General features: G+C 34.1%; 4 protein-coding genes across 5 annotated transcripts; 1 reads left to right on the top strand and 3 right to left on the bottom strand.

Moving 5' to 3' along the window:
• Positions 1 to 780: 780 nt before the first annotated feature.
• On the bottom strand, positions 781 to 3521 carry LOC107176871 (uncharacterized). Its single transcript, XM_052438483.1, has 2 exons — positions 2711 to 3521; positions 781 to 1870 (listed from the first exon to the last, which is right to left on the bottom strand). The coding sequence occupies exons 1-2, from the start codon at positions 2868 to 2870 to the stop codon at positions 924 to 926; spliced, it is 1107 nt and encodes a 368-aa protein (XP_052294443.1). The 5' UTR covers positions 2871 to 3521; the 3' UTR covers positions 781 to 923.
• A 7278-nt stretch (positions 3522 to 10799) lies between these two features.
• On the bottom strand, positions 10800 to 12490 carry LOC102627552 (mitochondrial import receptor subunit TOM5 homolog). The gene is made up of 2 exons (XM_006477617.4): positions 12238 to 12490; positions 10800 to 11059 (listed from the first exon to the last, which is right to left on the bottom strand). Exons 1-2 carry the CDS (start codon positions 12322 to 12324, stop codon positions 10982 to 10984), a joined length of 165 nt encoding a protein of 54 aa, XP_006477680.1. The 5' UTR covers positions 12325 to 12490; the 3' UTR covers positions 10800 to 10981.
• Positions 12491 to 12707: 217 nt separating this feature from the next.
• LOC102627842 (uncharacterized) lies at positions 12708 to 13759 on the top strand. Its single transcript, XM_006477618.4, has 2 exons — positions 12708 to 12976; positions 13236 to 13759. The coding sequence occupies exons 1-2, from the start codon at positions 12818 to 12820 to the stop codon at positions 13659 to 13661; spliced, it is 585 nt and encodes a 194-aa protein (XP_006477681.2). The 5' UTR covers positions 12708 to 12817; the 3' UTR covers positions 13662 to 13759.
• A 234-nt stretch (positions 13760 to 13993) lies between these two features.
• Positions 13994 to 20013, bottom strand: LOC102628136 (nuclear transport factor 2). 2 transcript variants are annotated; one of them, XM_052438481.1, is made up of 10 exons: positions 19836 to 20013; positions 19237 to 19321; positions 18696 to 18875; positions 17897 to 18197; positions 17577 to 17812; positions 17291 to 17471; positions 16906 to 17027; positions 16756 to 16818; positions 14596 to 14659; positions 13994 to 14476 (listed from the first exon to the last, which is right to left on the bottom strand). In XM_052438481.1, exons 3-10 carry the CDS (start codon positions 18873 to 18875, stop codon positions 14226 to 14228), a joined length of 1398 nt encoding a protein of 465 aa, XP_052294441.1. In that variant the 5' UTR covers positions 19237 to 19321; positions 19836 to 20013; the 3' UTR covers positions 13994 to 14225. The 2 variants fall into 2 exon arrangements, with proteins under 2 accessions (XP_052294441.1, XP_006477682.2); XM_006477619.4 differs by lacking the exon at positions 19237 to 19321.
• Between the last annotated feature and the right edge of the window lie 3131 nt (positions 20014 to 23144).

Below are 23144 nucleotides of genomic sequence, written 5' to 3' on the forward strand. Positions count from 1 at the left end.
AATCTCAATATTTTTAAGTACCAATTTGTGATTTTGAAAAAAAAAAAAAGCTTGTTGTTGATAAATACCGGCACTCTCGCAAATGGATTATTAATGCGTATATATGTGATTATAACGACAAAATTCTTAGATTAATTAATTCAAGGTCATATCGTAGATCATCAAATCAGATAAGCACGTGCATTTTCACCTTTAGCCTTATCTCCATTAACAAAAATGATGACGTACGTTCCTTTTCTTTCATAAGTTTGTAATTAAGAGAGAAGATATTTGTTAAAAGTGACTCAATATAATTAGAGTAATGATATAACCACAAACTCTTGTACAAACTTATTTTGTACAAACTAATGTGACATGATAAGATTGGTTGAATTAAATATCACTTGGCCCACATGATTTATTTTTATTATTTTATATTTTCATTCAACCAATGAATTAATGCCACGTCAGTTTGTACAAGAGTTTGTGGCTGTATCATTACTCATATAATTATTATTTTAATACTTTTTGTGAGTTAAACGAAAGAGAAAGAAAGACGCATGAAACGACGGTGCATGCTGCTGTTTTGTCTTCCTTCTTTCTTCCTTATGGCTATTTAGCATTTTCCTATGAGAAATATTTCATCTAGAATATATAACCAACTTATTAATGCAATTAATTGAAACACGAGGTGAGAACAGCAACGATATATATATATATATATATATATAATAAAGGCAATTTATAAAGCAGGCATACAGGATCAAGGCAATGTTAAGTTAAAAGTACAATCAGTTCCGCAAAAGAAATAAACATCTATTAAAGAATCAAAAAACATATATGCAGTCGTAATTAATTAGTACATTTTAACTTGAGATCAGAGAAAAGGCAAACAAAGCTCCTGACAAAGCCTCTTGAATATTAATGCTTTACAAATATGTAACCTAGATTGTAAAACGTCTAAGTGAAGAAAATCTGTCCAAGATTTCAACACAGTGATCCTTCAACAATATTTTCCTTGCCTCAAATACCCTTTTCTCAGAGACAGCAGCTCTGATTTCCCTAGAAACCCTAGCAAAGTTATCAGCAAGTTGGTTGTGATAAGAACTCACATCCCCTAATTCCTTCATCTTCATATTTCCTATACTAACCAACTTGGAACGTCGACGGGTCACATGCTTCGCCATTTGCTCATGATCAAGCTTTCGGACTCCCTCAATATTTGCGTCAACTTCAGCGCGAAGCTTTGCTACTATTCTCAGTGACTCCTTGTATTGTCCCCTCAACAAGGAAGCTCTTGTCATGTTAGATTGAAGTAACCCCAAGAACACTTCAATGTCCTCGGCCAGCTGCTTCACTTCAGTAGCTGTCTTATGCGTTGAAGGAAGTTGTTGAATCAACTTCAGCATTGAAACTTGATAGGGATTCAATGTGGGATCAGTCTTTAATAACATAGTAGAAAGGTCTGCAAGCTCAGCTACCTTTTTTGAATCAACAAGTAAGCGAAAATTTAGGGGAAGAAGAAGGGAGAGCCTCTTGCGTGTATCCGCAAGATCGGTAATGCTGACTCTAGGAGAATCACTGAAAATGAAATCTGGATCAAACCTAGCTGGTTGAGGGAAAAGGGTGTCAAGAGATTTTAGGATGTCATTGAATTCAGCTATGTCGAGTTGGGCATTGAAGTTAGGGTTTGGTGGAAGCTGAGCGGGTGTTGTGTTATTTGGAGATGCCAAATTAGGGTTTTGCACGACTTCCACCGGAGTTAGCACCTTTCTCCTTTTTGTGCCATTTCGAGCTTCTTGTACTTGCTGCGAATCTTGAGCTAATTTAGCTTTTCCTTTATGATCCTGCATTCCAAATTTTAGCGAAGCCATAGATGGTGGAGTTAATGCTGCAGATATATAGAAGCAAAGTTTAATGATCATCATTTATAAGTTAAAAAATGATTGTTGTATATTTTCCCCCCGACACACATATATCGCTAACTATAATCACCTCTCAAAACCATCATTTTCCTTCGCTTTTACCAAAGAAAACGAAGAATTATAAACATTACAAAGTACTGTGATGCACCATTTGAGCCACACCAAACCAATTCATTTAGGAAATTGAATAAACTTGAAGAAGCTGCTATGGCATTCAAAAATAAAAAGGAAAAGAAAATTAAAGACTAAGCATATATGTGCATGAACATTTTGAATTTATCATTGCACTGATCTCAGGACTTGATTTGCTTAATTCATCTTACGTCGTAGGAAATACAGTACGGTGAGCAATTGTTATTAAAACGAAAAGTTAACGAAGAAGAACATTTATATTCACAAATGAAACAAAATGTTGATTAATTACCAGGGATAATTTAAAAGAATAGATGATTAACTGAAATTAATGTTAAACTCACAAACAATACTGCATATGGATAAGAATAATAGCCTAAAATTTGGAAAATTAAACAACATGTATATATATACTGCAGGAGATGTTGAGTGAAAATTCTAAATTCTAATTTAAAATATATAATAAATATCAAAATCTAACTAAATCAATGTCTTTGGATTTTCAACAAGTGAAGCTGCCGTTATAATAATAATAATAATAATAATAATAATAAAAAAGACACACAACAATTTGTAAATTGAAAATTAAAGCATACTGGTAATATATATAGCCAATAAATAAAAGATGAATGGAAAACATAACATTTAAAGTAATTAAAAAAAGGAGTAACTACGCTGACGAAATTCGAATCCCGACAACCCGGCAAGCGGAGACAACTTCTGGGTCGTCGGAGGCCGAGGCCGCGGCGGAAATCCCGGCGGCGGATGCCGACTTAAAACTTCCTCATCATCAACAAAAGCAGTCTTCCCTTTTGAATCTAAATTCACTTGCATGTTTCTTCGGGTTTTGACGATCAATTTGTGAAATTAAGAAAGGAATTAATAATTTTGAACGAAATTTGTAAAAAGGGAGCCGTGGACTTAATTATATATAGGCAAGAGAAGAAGAAAAACAAGTTGAAAATGAAGTTCGTTCATTCGGCTCATGTAATGGTGTGCTGCCACGTAGAGAGTTATGTACTAATTAGTGAGCCACGCTGAGGGGTTTTGATCCGGTGTGTGCGTGTGTACACTTTTGCGTTTCTGTAACTTTCAGTTGTTCCGGTGCGTGGAGCTTTTGATTTTCCAGTGAGTCAATGAGAGCGCGACAATTGGTGGGTGCTATTGAATTTGAACGCACATTGTTGATTTGTAATTTGAAGGTGGCAAGAAAAGTTAGGAAGAGAACTATGGGCTATGAAGGATTTTTTTTTTTTTAAATATTCAAACTTTTTTTTTTTATCTGGTCACCCTGGTAAATTTTGTTGATGCTAAATTTTGGTCGAGCTTTGTAGCGATTAGAAAATTACGCCAACACCTAAATTTGTAGTTACTGGGGAGACAACCTGCTCTGCTTTCTTTACTGTTTGACAAGCTCTCATGACACCAAACTCTTTCTCCAAAGATACATGCGTTCACAATAAGCAATCAGGGGACGTCCGAGGTTTTTCCAGCATAAACCCTCCGATACTCGAGTCAGCAATTTAGGTCTACTTAAAAAAATTTATGCCACTAATCACGTGGCCCAATTACATTTGTTTCTAAGTAAAAAGAATTAATTTTCAAGAAGAAAGTATGATAATCTAAGGAAATTGTGAAATAGAGGGAAAGTAAATACGAGAGAATCAAGTGTTAGAATGCTTGACGCCCTTCACCTCCGTTTTCTGTAACTTTTATACCCAACGGGAATATTCGGCTTCCTCTTCCCCATGATCATTATTGGGTCAGTGGCACCATCGTGGGTGAATGGGCATCACAACCGCTATCGAGTGGGTTTCGTGCCCGAATTCTTTGGAGGAAACCCACATGCTGGTAACTGTCGTTGAGCAAGTCTCCAATCTGACTCGATTTTGGTCTCTCCTCGCATGTCCTCCAACCAACCATACTCGAGCGACCAGCCTCATGGCTCATCGGGGATGAGTTTCCATGAGGATTGGCTTTTGGCTGAGGGGAGCACATTTCTACTCATGTGTGCCTAGTCACAGTGTTTTTCACCCCAAACAAATATAAATTTAAAAAAATTACTTTAAATTAATATTCCTCCTCTTGACATGGTGTAAAGACTTTCTGAACTTTTAACTTTATTTTTATCGTAGTGTAGATAAGATTAATAGAATTGTCATTAAAGAGACTAATACATATAGGAGTGAAAAGCCACTAGTTATAAATATTTAGTTTAGCCTGATCAAAGATCTTAGATCTATTTTTAATATATTAAATAAATATTTATCTTATTATTTTCTTTTTTATACTACATCATTTGAGATATAATTTTTTTTAAATATCACAGCTTTATAAGCGTAGTCTACTCTTTAGGACTGGGCAAAAAAATCATATTCTTAAAAAAACCATGTTCGGTTCTAATTCAGTTTGGTTTTAATTTTTTTTAAAAACTGAAATATAGTATTTATAAAAAAATGAAATACCGGTTCGGTATTCGGTTCACTCAACTGAACTGAAGAACCAAATCACTGTTGTAATTTTTATTCGTCTTTACAACATTATATTCATGTAGATTGAGTATTGGAGTTTGATTATGTATTTTGAAATCTTAATATTTCATATTTTGTGAGTAGTGAGTACCTTATTAGTAGTTAATAAGATATTAGTGATACAATATGTTTTGAATACTTTATATTTATTGTTAATATTTGTAATGAAATTAGGATGGATTAATTGTTGAAAAAAATTATGACATTTATGGGGCCCAATGGGCTAAAAATTTAAAATTTTAAAATAGGCCAAGAATCGAAAAAACCGAATTGAACCGAACCAATTTAAAAAGATTCGTTTGACTTCGGTTCTTATTTAGTTCGGTTCTTATTCGGTTCTTTTTATAAAATAACCGATTTAAATCGGTTCTGCTTAATTTCGATCCGAACCGAACCGTGCACACCCCTACTACTCTTCGTCTATTATGCAAAACACGCGTTTACATGGAAATAATTCTTTAAAAGAAAATTACAACTATAAAAGCGTTGTTGGGTAAAATAATAAATTTCTCTCACTATTATTGTCAAATCGAGAGAGCCAATGAAATGGCAGATTCGGTAACGTGTTACTGGCATACCTTATTTACCGATTTGTTATTTTTTTAGTAATGTCATTATTTAATTTCATGAAAACAGTTTTATTAGCAATTGAGCATAAGTATTTGCTGTTATATCCCCCATTTGACCATAAAGTAAATCCATTGCAACAAAAAAAAGGGTAGAATTTAAGCAAATTTCTATTAAATTACCTAAAAAGTTCTTATTGTAATTCTATTTCCTACTTGCTCTCTTCTCTCATTTTTCCTAAGAGTACAAATTTTCGTTAATTTTTTTTCTTCCCTCGTTTAGGGTATCATGCATACTAAAAACTCTTACTTTTGTTTTCGCGGAAACAAACAATATTAACTGGACTACTTTTAACGGCACACAATTTGATACATTAAAGGTACCAAATAAATGCATTGTAAAGAATTAAAGATTGGTTGTGCATGTCGAATAAAAAGGTATCTTCGAGTTATTGATATTTGATTAGATGAAACTTGTTTTAGTACAAAGTTTGACTATGGTTGATTGTCGACTTGAATTCATCTAATTGACTTACCAGCGTGGCTGCCAACTGTACAAGTTAGAAAGGAAATAAGAAATATCACTCACTTAACTTTTATCCCATTATTACTCGAACTCAGGTGACATGGGTAAAAACAACATTTACGATCGAGCTACACCAAAATGGTTAGCAGTACTCTTTTGATATAATAAACAAGCTACTTAGATCTTTTACCCTACATTTAAAAAAAAAACTAAAAAAATTACAACTATAAATTTAAGGCAAAAGGGAGGTCTGAATAGGGATGTCAATGGGGCGGGTTCGGGTGAGGATCATGATTGTAACACCCCAATCCAAAATCTAAGGGCAAATATGTCCACAACTCACATATGAATTTAAACAACTCTTTACAACTGATAAAATTCGAGCCTCAAATACAAAAGCCAGTGGAATAACTTAAAAACTTAACCATACCATCTACTATCCTCAATTCAAATCCATCTTCTCACTCATCACGAATCAATCCTGACTTCTGGAAACTGAATCACAATGAACTATAATGAGTACAAAACCCAGTAAGCAAACTAGTTTTTCTTATACGGAAAATACATACATACTTATACATAATGCAATGGATGATATGTCATGGTCTTTTGGAAATACTGTAAAATAAATTCATAAAAATCGCTTTCTGTCGCTTTCAAACTTTCTCATTTTCTTTCGATGAAATACGTATCCTGCAATGTGGCACTTTGTGCTGTGCGTGGCACTTTGCACCATGCGTGGCACTTTGCGGCGCTCTGGCCTCAAGAGGTGGCCCCTGCATAGTCCCAAGAGGTGGCCCCCACACAACTTCAAGAGGTGGCACCCAATGCAAAAATTTCAAAAAAAAAAAAAGAAATCTTATTTGTTAAAATCCACTTTCTCATTCGTAGAAAACTCAATGTATTTTCGTGCTCATGCCAATGAACCATCACACATACATATGCCCATGTACATAATCATGCTCAACACATAACAACACATCACATAAACATATGGGCAAAGACATATAGATCCATATTCGTACATATCAAAATAGGCTTTTCACACAAGTCAAACATATATATTGTTTATTGTGATTCGTTTTGAAGTCTAGTTTACTTACCTCTTGGTATCCTCATGTAACAAATGCGTTCTGATACTATCAACCTAAAATCATCAATAACGCCTCATAAGATATAATTAAATCTCAATCATAAACTCTAATGTCCTCAGATATCTTAATTTAAACAACTCCTAAGCTCAACCTCAATTGTCCTCAATAATCGGCCCTCAAAACATAACAGTCTATACTTCTCCGATTTTTAATAAATTATTCTCTTATTGGAAGAATCTCAAATTTTACAGACCATATGCTGACACATTGAAAGTTCATTGATAAAAATTTCATAACATAATTCCTTCAAAAACTATTGAAAATAATTCACGTTTCAGACATCATCAATACTGTCAAATAGTTTTCTGTTTTGAACACACTTGCTTTACAAATAAAAAACAATTTATGGATTTATCATAAAATCATGAAACTTTCCAGAATCATACTAGATATATATAAAAATCATTGGTCCAAATTTCATAATTTTTGAAGAACTCTCACTATGGTAAAAATAATTTCGTAATTCACGTTATTCACTGAAATCTTAAATTTCCAGGTTTTCAGACTTGAATTTGAAAAATCATAATTAATTGAAATCTTATCCGATTAACTTGAAACAAGTTTCAAAATGTTCTAGACGATGTCTAGTTTAACATACCCAAAAATCCGAATAAAAATCAATTGATACAAAGTACTATGATTTTCGTAATAATTCATTGTCAGCATATTTCTGTAAAATCGTAGGTTTCTACTTCTATTGCAATCATGCTTCTCCACAACAATTTAATGAAAACCAAGATTAAAACTTACCTCCAAAACTTCTCCCAACAATAACAACTTGATCTCATGTGTTGCCTATGGCATAACTAAGAAGAAGAAGAAGACTTTCTTCTTCTCTTTTTCTTTTCTTTTCTCTTTTCTCTCTCTCTCTCTCTTTCAACCGATCCCTATTTTCCTCTCTCTCTTATAATGAAAAAGACATATTGTTCTATTTATACCAGGGTAAAAAGGATCACTAAAAATTAAAAAAACTTAAATACCCTTAGGAGATTTGGGATATTACAATGATCCTCGAACCCGAACTCGATTTAGAAGCAATCCCCCTAATCCATCCCATACCCAAAAAATTGTAATGGGGGATTGTTTGGGTATATCCCCGAAAATCCCCGAATTGAGCGGGGATTAAAACGGGGACCCGATCCCCATTTTTTAAATAATAATTTTTAAATATTTCAGTTTTTCTTTTTTTTTAAATAATAATAATTCTAACAACCTCCATATTTAAAAATAAAATTACAAATAATCAAATTTCATATTAGAAATAAAATTACAAGTGATCAAATTTTAACAACCTCCACATAAATAAAAACATAATAATTTTAAGCCTTCAACATAATTACAAATGATTAAATTTTATACGACAAATCAAAATAATTTTAAGTCTTCAACATAAACTTGTAGCCATCACCATTGATGCACATTCTAAGATTCTTCATAAACCTATAACAACATAAACAAAAAAAAAAATTAATAAAAACATGTTTTAACAATTCAACTTAATAAATACTTGACAAGATAATATAAACTAAAACTATATACCTCTACAGCCTCTACATCTATTTCAATCTCTGGCTCCTCATCAAGAATCTTGGCATATGCTGGAGAGGTCGATGCCACAACTACTTAAAAAATATAAATATAAATATCAAGTTAATTATTAGTTAATTTAAATAAATAAAAATGCAAAAATTAAAATGCAAACCATATACCTCCACAAAGAGCACTTATCCAACTTTGACTACACATCAAAGCCTCCAATGTACTTGGATGAAGTCTATTGCGATATGAGCTTACAAATCGACCACCAGTGCTGAAAGCAGATTCAGAAGCAACAGTGGTAATTGGAATAGCCAAAATATCTCTTGCAATTTGAGACAATATAGGATAGTTACCACCATTCACCTTCCACCAAGCTAAAACATCAAATTCTTCATCAACATTAAATGGTACTAACTTTTCACCCAAATAAGTGTCTAGTTCATCCTTTACTTCCTCATTACCAACATTAACAAAACTAGTAAACCCCAAAATCCATTCAGTTGAACCCTTATAGGAACCCGAACTCGGCATAGAATGAGAAGTACTTAAAGAACTAGAACTATATCCAGTAGAACTAGCAGCTGATGCATATTTATCTTTGTACTCTTTCACTATACTTTGACAATCACCATACACTATCTGGACACGAGAAGTAGCATCATCTCCATAAATAATGGAAAAGTAATATTCAACCAACCTAATTTTGAACATAGGATCAAAGATACATGCAATAGACAATATTCCACTCATGTCATGCCAATACTTATCGTCTAAAACAATGAGAATTCCAACAATACCCGAATTAATTCCAACGGACATCTAATTAATAAAAGCCATCAGAGGTGGTAGCGATGGTTTTGGAGCTAGCTGCCATTGACAGTTAATATTTAAGATAATAATTAATATAAACAAATAACAAAAATTAATTTAATTGAAATTAATGAAATAACAAATTGGACGTTAATGCAATGCTGAAGTGTGCATGCTTATCTAATGCGGTAAATGGTGATTTAATTTGAATTTTAATGTAATAATCTCCTCTTCTCTCTCTCTCTTGTTTTTTTTTACCATCCAAATGCATCATGGTATAAATTAATGCGAACAATAATTTAATGAGAGTAATGATAAATATCCCAAATAATTTAATATTTAATGTGTTATTAATTGAGTGGTTGATGATTTTTTTTTAAAAAATTTAATTTATCAATTATATTATTTTACTAACCAACTAACAAACAAGGGATACAATCATTTAGAATGAAATTATGGGCATACAATTTTAAAATGCATATAGACATAGTACTACCTTCTTTCTTTCTTTTTCTTTTTTTTTTCTATGCAGCGGGGGGCACTTAAAAACAATTGTTGGGTAAACTAGTAAATTTCTCATGCAAAAGAAGGTTCGAATTTTAGTGTGAATAGACTAGCAGGACAAATAGCGTTTACAATGATGGTCAAATTGTTAGAACCAGCCAATGAATGATAAGTGAGAGTGGACAAATAAAAAATCCAGTAGTAATCCAGTATTTGCGATCGTAGATCCTCTGAAGTGTCAGCCATGCCGCCATTTTCGCCGGTGGGGCCTACCAAGAGTCTAATTGGGGCTCCTTGCCGAGTGATGATCCAACGTGTTATTAGCAGCAAATCTTATATTATTTTAAGGATTTGGCATTTTCTTCTGAATCTCTTTGGTTAATTTAATGTAAAAAAAGAGCTTCATTAGCGAAAGTTGGGTTTTCTGTTATGTGCCAGTTTGATTTATAATCAAATTCAGTCTATAAAAATATGCAACGTCTTCCTTTCTATAAATTTGAAAATTTTCATTTATTCACCAAGCTTTCTTTAGCAAAAGAATTAAATATAATCTACTTTATTAAATTCAGTTTCTTTTATAATAAAATATATATTTTCTTCTTCTAGAGTGGCTGGGTTTTAGTGAAAACTTCAATAATAGTGTATACATATTTTTTAATGTAAAATAATTTTATTTTTATTTTTTGTTTTTCAGAGGATTGGTTGGGCTAAAATGGCTGGGTGCAAACGAAAGCCTGTATCCTAGCCCCAGGCCCTTCACAGGCCCATCTCCGCATATACGTGAGAGTACATAAGGCAAGTTTCTGTAGAAACAGTTCATCGCTTTGAAGACACTAGCTTAAGCAACATACCCTCAACACTTGTAAAGTAATCAATCTATGTTAATTCATGCATGATTAAGAATTGTGGACACACAAATACTTCATGCTATACATTTAAGCTTCTTCATTTATTCTTTTTATTTTTGCACTATAATCTACTCTAAAATGTGTTCCGAAAAGAGAATGGAATTCAATCTTTATCATATATTCATATGTAAGTGTAGTGTGTATAACTCTTAATTTTTCTAGCCCCAAAAAAAAATAGCGCAAAGGGCTTTTGAAAAGACAAATGAAATGGATTTACGCCAAGTATTATCACCAGTAGCATATTCCCATATTATATTAATGTTGTAAACTGACAAACGTTATGTCAACTAAAAAGTCAAACAAGTAAAACCCTTGAACAAAATCCTAAAAATTGATCCAAAAACATAAGAAATACACTCCAGTCTTGTGCATAATTTGGAGTTGGGACAACAGCCCTTCATGATTCCTCATATTGCCATAAGATCACCATAACTGCGCATCAGAAAAATCGACGCTGCAAACAGGCCACCAGCACGCAGCAGTTTCTACAAGAAAATGTGGAAAATCATGAAGCTGCACTCACCAGAAGACAAATGAAACTCTACATTTGACACTATAATTATAACCATAGATTAAGAGGCGATGAATTGCGGCAGCTGAAGAGAACTAATACTGAATGTTCAATCATAGAGAAACAGCAACTCTAATATCATCAGGCATCAGAACTTCCACATCAAGCTTCCCTCAAAACCTAAACATGTAACTTCTTGTCATAGAAACTTAGTCCTACCAATTATTTCAGAAGAAAACAGAGCTCAGGCTTGTGAGGTGGTTAAGAAATCCCATAAATCCAGTTCTTGATCTAAATAAGTTCTGTGACACATTTTCTGGCATAACTTCTAACCCTTTTCTCGACATCAACTTCAACGAGTCAATATGTATCTTGTGTAACTCGACTCATTGACTCTGATTCATGACTTATCCAAGATTTTACTCTGCTATCCACAAAAAACGAAGTTATAATTCAGTACACGATCAGAGGCCATACCCTACCCCTTCAACCATACATATCCAACCACCCTTCAATTGTCCCACATCAAATATGTCGGAAGGGTGTCAATGTAAAATATGAAACCTGATCTTTTAAACGATGCCAAATTCTGTCAGACTTGAAATCACTTCCTTCAATTCAGTAAAATTTCTCTCAAGTTTACATGCTTCAGAATCTGACAGAAAATTTTCTGGGAAAAAGACATTATTTCTTTCCAGGTCTTAGTTGTTGCTAGTATGATTATTACAAGAAACTCTCTACAAGAAAATGTACAAGAGGGAGTGCCTGTCTGGTAATGGACCCGAAATCCAGCAACAACTCCCTAAATCGCAGCATCAACCTACCAAACCCTCAACTTTGTTTCTAACATGCAATTAGCAATTCAACCACAGACACGGACATAGACATAACGGATGAAAGCCCTCAATTTCAATTCTTACATGTTTTTCTCTTCCAATTGCTAGCCGTGAAAATCTAATTTCACAATTAAACTAAAACTACAATATCGGTCTATTAAGAAAGACAAAGGAGCTCATAAACAATCACATAAAACCCACAAAACACAGAAACTAAAATATTAATTAATTATAAAAAATAAATAAATAACGGAAGATAATTTGTTTAAACGAGGAAAAAAAAAACTAAAAAAGAAGAGATAGAGAGAAATCGGACCGCGTTGAGAGCCCATTTCTCCTCGTCGTGAACCTGAGAGTGCCAGAACGCCTTTACTTTCTCCAACGAAACCACCGAGTCTGCCATTGAATTGTTTATGAACCGCTAAAGTCGACTCGAATTTTTTCGCTAGGGTTTTGGGTTTTAGTGGCGTCAGAGGCAGCGCGAGTAAGAGGCGCAAAACTATACCTGGGTTCGATCGATCAATTAAATTACTGAAATAACCTCTCCAGGGAGGCCAGAACATGGTGGTAAATGCGTAATTAGATAATAATATTACTTATAACGATTTCTCGATTTTCCTTGAAGAAAAGTTATTATTTAACTTTTAAATAATGGAAAATCACCAATTAGACAGCTACTAATCAGTGGTGAACAACATGCAACTTGCAACAAGGAAGCCAACCATATAGTGACACGTGGGGAACCCCGGCCAATGAAAACCAATCATGCATAATCCATTTCTGTCCATCATTCAATTCATCCATTCAGTTTCTCTCTGCAGGCCAAACCAAACCAAAACCCAACACCAGAACAGAACAGAACCGCTTTCCCAAGCGTGAAAGAGAAAGAGAGAATAATGGAGGCTGCTGCATTTTATGGTGGCAGCAGGGGAATCCGGTGCATCCATCCGCCTTCTTCCTCTTCTAAAAGAAACGCTTTCTCATCTCTTCTGGTTCAATCCATGGCCACCCAGAAACCTTTGCCATCAGCTGCCAAAACTGTCGGCTCTAGAAAGGTCGGTGACAGTTGACTCATCTACTATTCATGTTCAATGCTTGGTGGGTTACAATTAATCTTCAGTCTAGGACTTTGTATCATATTTTACTGGATTTGATGATTCCACCCTTTTTAAAATGGGTTCAGACTTGCATCCAAAAAAAAAAAAAAAAGGTTCAGACATGTTGGTGAGAAAAGAATAATGGAGTTTTGTTGTAGGCATTTTTATAGGATAATTCCATTAACTTTTTTATACATGCATCACTGTTAAATTGCAGAACTCAGTTGTGTTCCCTCTGGGAGAGCCAGGCCCAAGGAATGCACCGTTGGCTACCAGCCCTCCTGTGAAGCTACTAACAAGAGTGGAGCAGCTGAAACTTCTATCCAAGGCTGAGAAAGCTGGCTTGCTATCAGCAGCTGAGAAGTTTGGTCTGTCTCTTTCATCCATTGAGAAACTGGGTTTGTTGTCAAAGGCTGAAGAATTTGGAGTCCTTTCAGCTGCTACCGACCCTGCTACTCCAGGGGCTCTGCTCACTCTCAGCTTGGGGTTACTGCTTCTAGGTCCCTCCTGTGTTTATTTGGTGCCTGAAGATTATCCTTGGGAAGTTGCACTGCAAGGTGTTGTTGCTCTTGTTTCTGTGGTTGGTGGGTCTGCTGCTTTTGCTGCTTCAAATTTAGTATCCAATTTGCAGAAATCCAGCTGAATGAGATAACCTAAATGTCTAAGGAGATCAAAATAATAGTATTGCTTGTTGTGACAATAGGACTTCTCAATCTTGATCAATTTACTCGCTTTTCACCAGTGTTGATGAACAGACTGAAATGTTTTATAAATTTTATAAAGAAATGCAACTATAACGAACAGATATCAGAAAGCATTGAGGACCAGGAGAAAAGGGAGAGAGAATGGCAAGGTCAAAATCCTGTGACTGCCATTTGCTACTTCACTTCTCCAACTAAATGATCAAACAAGTCTGCTGGATTCATTGTATTAATGTCATCATGCGCGGGTAGGAAAAAGACAATGGGAGTGAAATGTGATGGAAATGCAGAGGAATCTTTTTATAAAGAATACATAATTTGCACCAAAATACCCTTACATCTTATGCAATGCTTTTATGAAATTGCCCAAGAATAATGAAACCCGCAAGAAATATTCTCATAAGCTTCAGAACAAGAATTTCTAATTACTTAAATTTCTAATCCTCAAACCCCTCGTACGTCATATCTCTACCGTCAAAAAAAAAAAAAAAAAACTTCTGAACTATTTATGCGGTAACAGAATTGCGATTCACCCCACCTTGAGGACCACCTCTTCTATTTCCATTCTGATTTGCTCGTCCGTCTCCATTTCGTCCACTTGAACCTTTTGGTCGCCCTGAAAACTCGCCTTGACCTCTGAATTCATTCCTTCCATAACCCCGGCCTCCACCAAAGTTCCCACGACCCTTGAAACTATCACTGCGGAACCCAACTCTTCCTGAAGAAAACCTACCTCTCCCACCCCCACCGCCGCCAACTGCAAAAAGCCCAGTAAAATCATTAGTTATTATCACACATTACAGGTACTATTGTAATGATATACTTGGATAGAAATAATCACAAATGCTGAAAATGACAACTATTCTTTCAACTAACCTCGAGAGTTGGCTCTCTTAGCCTCAACATCTGCTGGACGATCCCCAATTAATATAGGGGAAGCCTGAAATTTTAATTTTGAAACTACATTACATTGAATAACCGAATAAACTGAAAATAATAGCAGATACGATAAAGAATTATAATAGCACCCAAACCTCACACGCAATTGAACCCGAGTACTTTAGTCAATTGTACTATCCAAGCTATTTCAACCAAAAACCATATCACCCAGTTATTGAAACTAAACAGAAGATCCACAAACACTTCTTTTACCACCACAGAAAATGCCAGCACCACCACAACCACCAAAAACCAGGTAACATGCCATATGACCAGTCAATCTACCAACATCTGTAAACAACTATCTATCTCGTACTTGATAACCACATGTAACCCAAGTATGTAGTCAAAAGCAACAGGCAAATGTAGTTGCAAGACTGTACTAAAAAGAAAAGATTGTAAAGTGACAGAATAATAAGCCAGCTCAGGAATTCTGTAAGATAAATTTTACTGTTTGAAATTTGCCCTTTGGCCCAGCCAACAAAGCAAACCAAAGGGCATGTGAAATGATCACTGAATGGATATTATGTCCATACTATTCGTTCTTGAACGAAAGAGAAATTATATGTAGCTGGTTGTACGCTGGGCCATGTCTGACACGAAAGACAGAAACTGATTAAATCAACAAAGATAATTTACAAGACAACTAGATGACCTCCTTTCAAAGGAGAGGGGTTGGGGATTGGAGGTTCTTTTTTTCATATTGGGGGGTGTTTGTTCTGTTGGTGTTAGGGAGGGGAGAAAGGGGGTGCGAAGCCAACTACATGGTCCACTTACACCTGCAAAATTTTCCAAAACTCAAACCAAGCTTTATCCAACTACAAGTGTGAGGGTATACAAAAATCATTGAATGTCATTCAGTTCTATCTCTAGAGCAACGTCCTTTTCTAGGGTGCAGACAATATGACTGTCTTCACAGCCTCTCTATTGAGGCCTCCCGAGGTACGCAAACCAGAATCAACAATTTTATTCCATTTTGATCTAATTGAATCCGGAACTACAGCAATGGTAGCATGGCACAAATCTAGTGACTTCCCAATCGGATCAGTTTATGATTGCAGATAATTCAGGATCAATTTCACTTGGTAGGTGATCTGGGTCAGAAGTTACATTATGAAATCATTAATTAACTGACCAATCAAGAGCAGAAAACACAGAAGGGAAACTAAGGTCCTACCGAGCATCAGTCTTATTTTGGTTGGAGAAGTTTGCGTGGCTAATCCAATGCTAAGAATACCAGTCATATTGACAAAATTAATTCTTCATTGAGATTCAAACAATAGGCTACTATGCACCAGATATATATTTTTTTTTTGGGTGGGAAATTCCTATTAGTCACCATTTTAATACAACTCAGCAAGTTCCCATGGTAAGGGACTAAAAACAACCTGGACTAATACATGCTACACATATCCATATTTAAAATGTTGATTACATATATTAATCAACATCAAATTTCTTAAAACCACTTGCTGGAAGAGAATATTGTAAAACCCTTAAATTATCCCGTAGCTGGCATTAGCAACTTAAATAATGCAACTTGATACGTCGCCAAAATATAGCCACCAGCTATATTACAAAATTCCTTAAAAACAGAATAAAATAAAAATACGTGCATCATAACTTCTAATCTTTTATCTTGTCCGGATATTATTGAAGTTTAGTATACAGAACTTAGATATGACAACAACATTCAAGCAAGAGAAACATAACAAGAAATTCATAGATGTCCCATTGAACCGCATCAGGTTGGACAAATTTTTCTGAACCAGTTAATTAAATGACAATTAGACAGATAGTTCCAGATGAAGACATTAAATAAATTCTACTAATAGTCTCAACAGGTAACACACTAAAGAATTTCTTCCTCTTAATATTGAAACTGCGAAAACAATTAGCAAAATAGAACACCAATGAATGAATCAGAACCAGTAAAAGAGAAAAGAAGAAAGAGTGTGAGGGGAATCTGCACTAGGTACCAAAAAGAGCACATTCTAGAGGTTCAACAAGGATTTGAACTTCAATGAAAGTGCGACTGATGATGTAAACACCAAGCACAATTTTTATTATCAAGCTAAGAGAGATAAGAGATAATACCTCAAGTGCACTCTGCACTGAACCTGGTGTCTCAAATGCAACAAAGCCAAAACAATATCCTTGCTGTAGGAGATAAATATATGACACATAAGCATTATGCCAACGAACTTAATGTGGATGAAAACACACAATATATAATATAAAGCAAACCTTGTTACTTCTGACTTGAACGCCATTTTTCTTAATAGGTCCGAATATTTTAAATGCCTCCTCGAGTTCTGTGGATGTTGTAGTAAAAGCCAAATTCCGGACATATATGGAACAACCTTCAGCTGTAATGAGTAAAATTTGAGTAAATTATAAACTTTGAAACACAGGAAAATAAGAATTTCCACATCTACAGCACAGTATCCTAGACACAGGAAACAAAAATTCTTCCAGATCCAACAAATTGCCTTCACAACTAAACTTGAACTCTTTCAATCCCAAAAGGACACAAATGAATTTGTTCACAGTGACTTCACATGCATGTCTCATACAGTAAGTATACTAAAGTTTGTTCAGCAACTTCTAATTTAAAGTTACACACTCATACCTTCCTCATTAACATTGCTATTTTCAGGAGCACCGTCACTACTGAGAGCTGAAGCCTCAGGTACAGGAGCAGGCTTTGCCATGGCAGGTGATTGTTGATCAGCATTTGGAGGTGTTGGCCTTGCCTTTCGGGCAGGAACATATGCTGCACTGGATATATTATAACCTTTCATCACTTTCACCTGTACAGAACTCATGACAGTTCAGTAATTGTCAAAAAAGAGGTTAACACCACAAACTCCACAAACAGCCGAAGACAAATATAGAACATTTTGCAATCAACTCACAATTGAAGCATATGATTTCTTCTCAGGAGCATCCCCCTGCGCCACTGGAGCTGAGTCTACACTTGCATGAACTTCATTCTGAACCGAATTAGTTGGGGGTTCAACAATTTCGTCTTCAACCACTGATCCTTCTTCCTTGTCAGAAGGATCACAAACTTCAGGACCATTATCAAGATCTTCCCCCTCAATGACAATTGCTCGGTCTGCTGGAATATGATCTTGATTATGAGCAGGCTCTGGAAACAAAGATAAAATGAATTTTATAACTCAAGTCTGAAGTTAATCCTAATATGAAATCATAAGAATAGAATTATAGCAACCTGGTGCCTCAGCCACATTGGCTGTTGGAGCAGTTTCATTAACTACTGAGTCAGAATTGTTTTCCAATGACTCATTCTCCTCAACAAATCTAAAGACATCATTCAGGACAAAGTAGCCTCCTTTGTCCTGTGGAGCTAAAAAGAATGTTTGAGTGAATTTCTTTTTCACATTGTCCTTTCCAGTCAAGCATCCAGTCACTAGAACGATCACCCCTTTCTCATATGAATCCTGAGCATCTGCAGTTTTTATCTCCGCCGTGTAGTCTTCATAATTCAAGGACAAAATCCTGTCATTGATTGCCTGCTCCAAGGTGAAAATGAAATTGTCCATCAATCTATGTTAAAGCAAGTGTATAATTCAAAACTGTATTTCAAGATAAGCATAGAAAAGACAATATTTTCGTAAGAGCAAAAAATCTCAAACAATCCATTCTTTGAATGACTGCTCAATGGATCACCAAATGCAGGTAAAACAAAATCTGTAACTCACAAGCACATATATGACACATCAATTGTCAAAATCAACATGATGATCTGCATAGAAAATTTCTCATTAACAACAGATAAGTTCTCTACACTCAGGTCAAATGCCTTGGTTTAATCGTGCAATTATGGGATAACCCAATGGGTACCAGCGACATCTTATTGATATCCAACAAATACTCTATTTACCAAGTCAAGCAGGATTAATGCAAAGTTGGTAGCAGCATCATACAGAAGATATAAAAGTTGCGATATTTCTCAAGATCAACTTGTATAAATGAGTATGCTACCCTGATCTTAATTCCTAAAAGCTTACTTTCATGGTTGTCACTGTCGTCATAGAACCATTGCTGTCAGGACGGCTTAGCAAACTGGAATCCTGATAAAATCTGTGAACCAATCCTGGGGATTGGTGGAGAATATGGTAATATTGCTCCACAAAGGCATTGCCAACAACTTGGGCACTGGGAGCTGGACTGCCTTCTTGTACTGCCATCTACATATCAATTGAAAACCAGCAAATAAGCAAAATAGATCTACAAACTAAAACATTTGGATACAGAGACTTAACAATAATTATTAAATGGTAATAGTACGGCCTGTTAATCATCTTTAATACAATTCACGGTTTCTTATGAAAAATAAAATAAAATAAAAAGGCCCATTAAAAAAGTCCATCAGAGAAAACTCAAATCACAAAACAAACTATAAACTAAAAAATGTCTCTAACAACAAGAATGCTAATCCAATAAGACTAGACATTTCACAGCCCAAGAAAAGCCGAATATATCAAAACAGAAGACTATACAGTATATTAGTGGGAGGTCAAGTTTAAAATTTGTACAGGAAAATCTCACTTTGAAAATTTTTCAGAATTCAGAAGAAGTTTGCATTCCCGGTGTTGCTAAAAGTAAACAATATTGCCCAGACATAATAGCAGTACTGCAAGAAGTTAAGTGCAGCGGCAGCATGTAGACAAAGAGAAACAGTTTTAATAAGTTTTATCAACCAAAAAGACTATAAAACAAGTAAACGAAACTGAATCCATAAATAAAAATCAAAGTCATACTATACATCCCAAGTTACACTAATAGAAGCAACAATCATAATTAGTAAGAAGTATCACAACGAACATCAATCCAACACAAGACAAAGAGACCTTATAAAAGGAACCATACCCAGAAACAAGGGCACAAAGACAAGTAAAGGAAACCATAACAAACCCTAATTCATAAAACCCACCAAAACCCTAAAACACAAATATATGCAGCATAAGAAAACAACAAAGATTCGATTTTGAGACATGGGTTTGATCCAGATCAGTCAAAATATTAAAACACATAACAACAAGTACAGATCAAGCGAACAGTACAAAGCATTAAATGATTAGAAACAAAAATAAAATAAAATAAAATAAAATCGAGGAAGAAGAAAAAAGAAAAAAGAAAAAAGGTACCTGTTTTGTGGGAAGTGTTTGAGCTCGAATGGATGAAAGAGAGAGAGAGAGAGAGAGAGGGAGAGGGAGATCTCGGAGAGTAGAAGAAGACGAAAAGAGACAGCAAGCAAGCGTGCCAACAAAGAAAATGGAAGACAGAAAAGCAAAGCAGAGATGCTCTGGAAGCAATTTTAAATGCTTCCTTCTCTTCTTATATATAAAAAGTTTATAATTAAATAAAATGAATTTTTATTGTTTATTCTTTATTTAAAAGAAAAAATATATATATTATAGTCTATGCTTAGACTTTTGTTTGTGTGACTTAATAAGAAATGAGATGAGCGTGATGACATCATCAACCAGACAACAACTACGCGCTTGCGCAGGCAGTTGGCTTTGGTTCTGTGACTCTTTTGAGTGTTTTTCTTTTATTTTTTATTTTTTAAAAAAAATTATTAATAGTTAAATTATTATGACGTGTTGGCTCCCCTTTGTAGATGAGTCGATTATTACTCACGCGTGGATGCGAATGTGTTTTTGTGTAAATTTCCGTACAAATGTACAGTGACATAATTGCACTGTTGAAAATATTGTGAGGCGGTCAAAATATTTTGGAGTAATAAATAAAATAAATGAATAAATGCGATGGCCGGGAATCTTTTTTTAACTTAAATGGTTAAGCTTTTGTGTTACAAAAATTCATATTAATTATTCCATGGAATCTAATGGATGTCATCGACCCATTTTAATGGTTTGACAGACTTAGGGATGGCAAAATCCGGGTCCGGATCCGGGTTTAGTCTTTCCGGATTCGGACCCGGATACTATTTTCTTTTCCCGGATCTGGATTTTAACTCAGATTTTTTTATTCGGGTCCGGGTCCGGGTTCAACTCGGAAAAATCCAGATTTTCGGATTTCGGGTTTTGAACCCGGATCAATGAATCAATATTAATTTCTAAAATTCTAAAAATAAAAAATTAATACATTTCTAAACAATAACACATTTAGATTAATCAATAAAATTAATTAAAAAATAATATTAAAATTAAATATCCGGGTCCGGGTTCCGGATGTCCGGATTAACCTAAACCCGAACCCGAATATATCCGGGTTATTAAAATTTATTCCGGACCCAAATTTTTTTATATTCTAGTGCGGGTTCAACCCGGCCCGAATTATCCGGGTTCGTCCGGGCCGGGTTCGGATTATTTTGCCATCCCTAAACAGACTAGATGGAAATTAATGACGCAGAGGTTTAAGTTAAAACATCGAAATCGAAACACCATTTGGATGCCATGCAATACTACATCGTTTTAGGGAGTGTTTTCTTTAATTTCTTTCGAAAGATTTTGAATGGTTTTCGTTACCTCCGCGAAGCGACGTTGATTAATTTGAACGAATTTTTAATTTACTATTAATCTTAGATGAGTAGTTTATCTTTCATTAATCTTTTCCCAGAAGTACATTTTTTAATTGAAGTGTAAAATAAATGCGTGGCATGGTCTGAACTTGATAGAAACAAAATCTAATAAATATAAATATAAAACACGGTTGAGATATTTTGTCAACTATTAAACTAATTTATTTATTAATAATATTATTTATAATAATATTTATTTTAATATTTTGTCAACTATTAATGCTATTAAACACGTTAAATGATGCTTTTTGTCAAAATTAAGCAAAAGCAATGATTAGTTGATAAGTATATATTTTCTCTACATTTTACTATTTATTTCTCCAACTTTTTTTTCGTTTTGATCTTAAATTCTCTAATTATTTTAGTTAATTTTTAATTTTATTATTTGATTAAATTATATTTTATTATGTTAATTTTTTATATTTTATTATTGTAGATTTTATTCTTAATTTATAGTTGCTAGTTAATTGTATTATTTTATTTGATAGGGAGTTAATTAGAAATTATGGATAAAAAAGCATAAAGAAATTTAATTTGGGAAGCAATCGATATTAAATTGGAAACCAATTGAAAGACGAGGGGAAATAAAGTCAAGAAGTCGTGGCAAGCTAGCATTCGGTGGACATGCATTAGCAAATGAAGAATTGGAATTGGCAATTGCACATGCTTGGCTTTATATGATATGGAAAGCAAATTGAAGAAAAATGAAATTGCCATATTTAATCAAGCATGCACGTGCAGAATTAAATGGCTTTGATTTGAAATCAAAGTGAACGGCATGTGGAAGGCATTAGTTTCCTTGTTGATCATGGATTTGGAGGAGGCAAAGGGTACCAAATAAGTCGGCCACCAAGATTTATAAAAGCCAACCTTTGGCTTATGAAGATACACGCAACCGGTAAACAACAAGAGAATTGGAGATTGCAGCCGCAAAAAGATAAGAAAAAAATTGGAGTAGAGTTAAAGCCATTTGAATTAATCTTTATGACTGGTTTTATCAACTTTTTTATTCCCAATTCAATTATGTTATGGTAGATTTTCTATTTGGTTGAGGGAATTCAAAACCTCAAACATGTCATATGATTAATGTTCAATTTCTATCATTTAATTTATTTGAGATTGTTTATGTTCTTCTATAATTAATGTTTATGATTTTATTCTTATCTTATTTGACTGGGCAATTAGATAGAACTTTAATAAATTATATTACTAGATTAAAATTCTTGATCTGTAATTATCTTGATATTTTAATCACTAGTAACAGGTTGGAATCAGTTATTTCAATTAGAGAACATAACATAGGTTAAATAATCCAAGTCTATGTGTTTATTATTTAGATCAACCTAATATTTTTCTTTACTTAATGCTTTCGTTATCTTGAATTTAAAAATTTTATTTTAAATTATTTAATGGTTAGCGATTAGATGAAGAGTTTGTTTTGCCTAACAACACACTAATGAAAAATATAGATTAACAGAGCTTATTATTGTCTATGGTTGATAGTTTCAATAGAAATTAATGGTAAAATTGATATATTATATACATATTTGGTGGTGGCCAATGATCCTTTGACCAAAGTTTTCATCATTATTATTTATTTCTCCTTTAATTAGAGTTTTTATTCAATTATTGTTTTCATAGTTTTAATTTATTTATTTCTCACTATTTAGTTAAAAATTCATAAACCCCCTTTTTATTTTTAGTTGGCATTTTCTTTAGTTAAATTCATTTATATTATTATTACTATTATTATTTTATTTTAAGTTTTGCTTTTGAGTTGATAATAAATATAACTAGTATAGTTTTCGTGGGATTGATTTTTACTTGCTCTGTACTAGTTGTTTATGCTATTAGTAAGGTTTTTAAATTCGGTGCACCCTAACGACACTAGCATTAGTTATAAACAAAC

This window comes from Citrus sinensis, chromosome 3, assembly GCF_022201045.2.
Source record: "Citrus sinensis cultivar Valencia sweet orange chromosome 3, DVS_A1.0, whole genome shotgun sequence".
NCBI classification, from domain to species: domain Eukaryota; kingdom Viridiplantae; phylum Streptophyta; class Magnoliopsida; order Sapindales; family Rutaceae; genus Citrus; species Citrus sinensis.

Excerpts from the sequence above, each read along its gene's own strand:
- LOC107176871 (XM_052438483.1), bottom strand. The coding sequence starts at position 2,870 with ATGCAAGTGAATTTAGATTCAAAAGGGAAGACTGCTTTTGTTGATGAT. Across the intron at positions 1,871-2,710 it reads GGGATTCGAATTTCGTCAGC|CATTAACTCCACCATCTATG; the intron begins GTAGTTACTCCT and ends ATATATCTGCAG.
- LOC102627552 (XM_006477617.4), bottom strand. The coding sequence starts at position 12,324 with ATGGCAGACTCGGTGGTTTCGTTGGAGAAAGTAAAGGCGTTCTGGCAC. Across the intron at positions 11,060-12,237 it reads AGAAATGGGCTCTCAACGCG|AAACTGCTGCGTGCTGGTGG; the intron begins GTCCGATTTCTC and ends ATTTTCTTGTAG.
- LOC102627842 (XM_006477618.4), top strand. The coding sequence starts at position 12,818 with ATGGAGGCTGCTGCATTTTATGGTGGCAGCAGGGGAATCCGGTGCATC. Across the intron at positions 12,977-13,235 it reads AAACTGTCGGCTCTAGAAAG|AACTCAGTTGTGTTCCCTCT; the intron begins GTCGGTGACAGT and ends GTTAAATTGCAG.
- LOC102628136 (XM_006477619.4), bottom strand. The coding sequence starts at position 18,875 with ATGGCAGTACAAGAAGGCAGTCCAGCTCCCAGTGCCCAAGTTGTTGGC. Across the intron at positions 18,198-18,695 it reads CGACAGTGACAACCATGAAA|GCAATCAATGACAGGATTTT; the intron begins GTAAGCTTTTAG and ends ACCTTGGAGCAG. Across the intron at positions 17,813-17,896 it reads CAATGTGGCTGAGGCACCAG|AGCCTGCTCATAATCAAGAT; the intron begins GTTGCTATAATT and ends CTTTGTTTCCAG.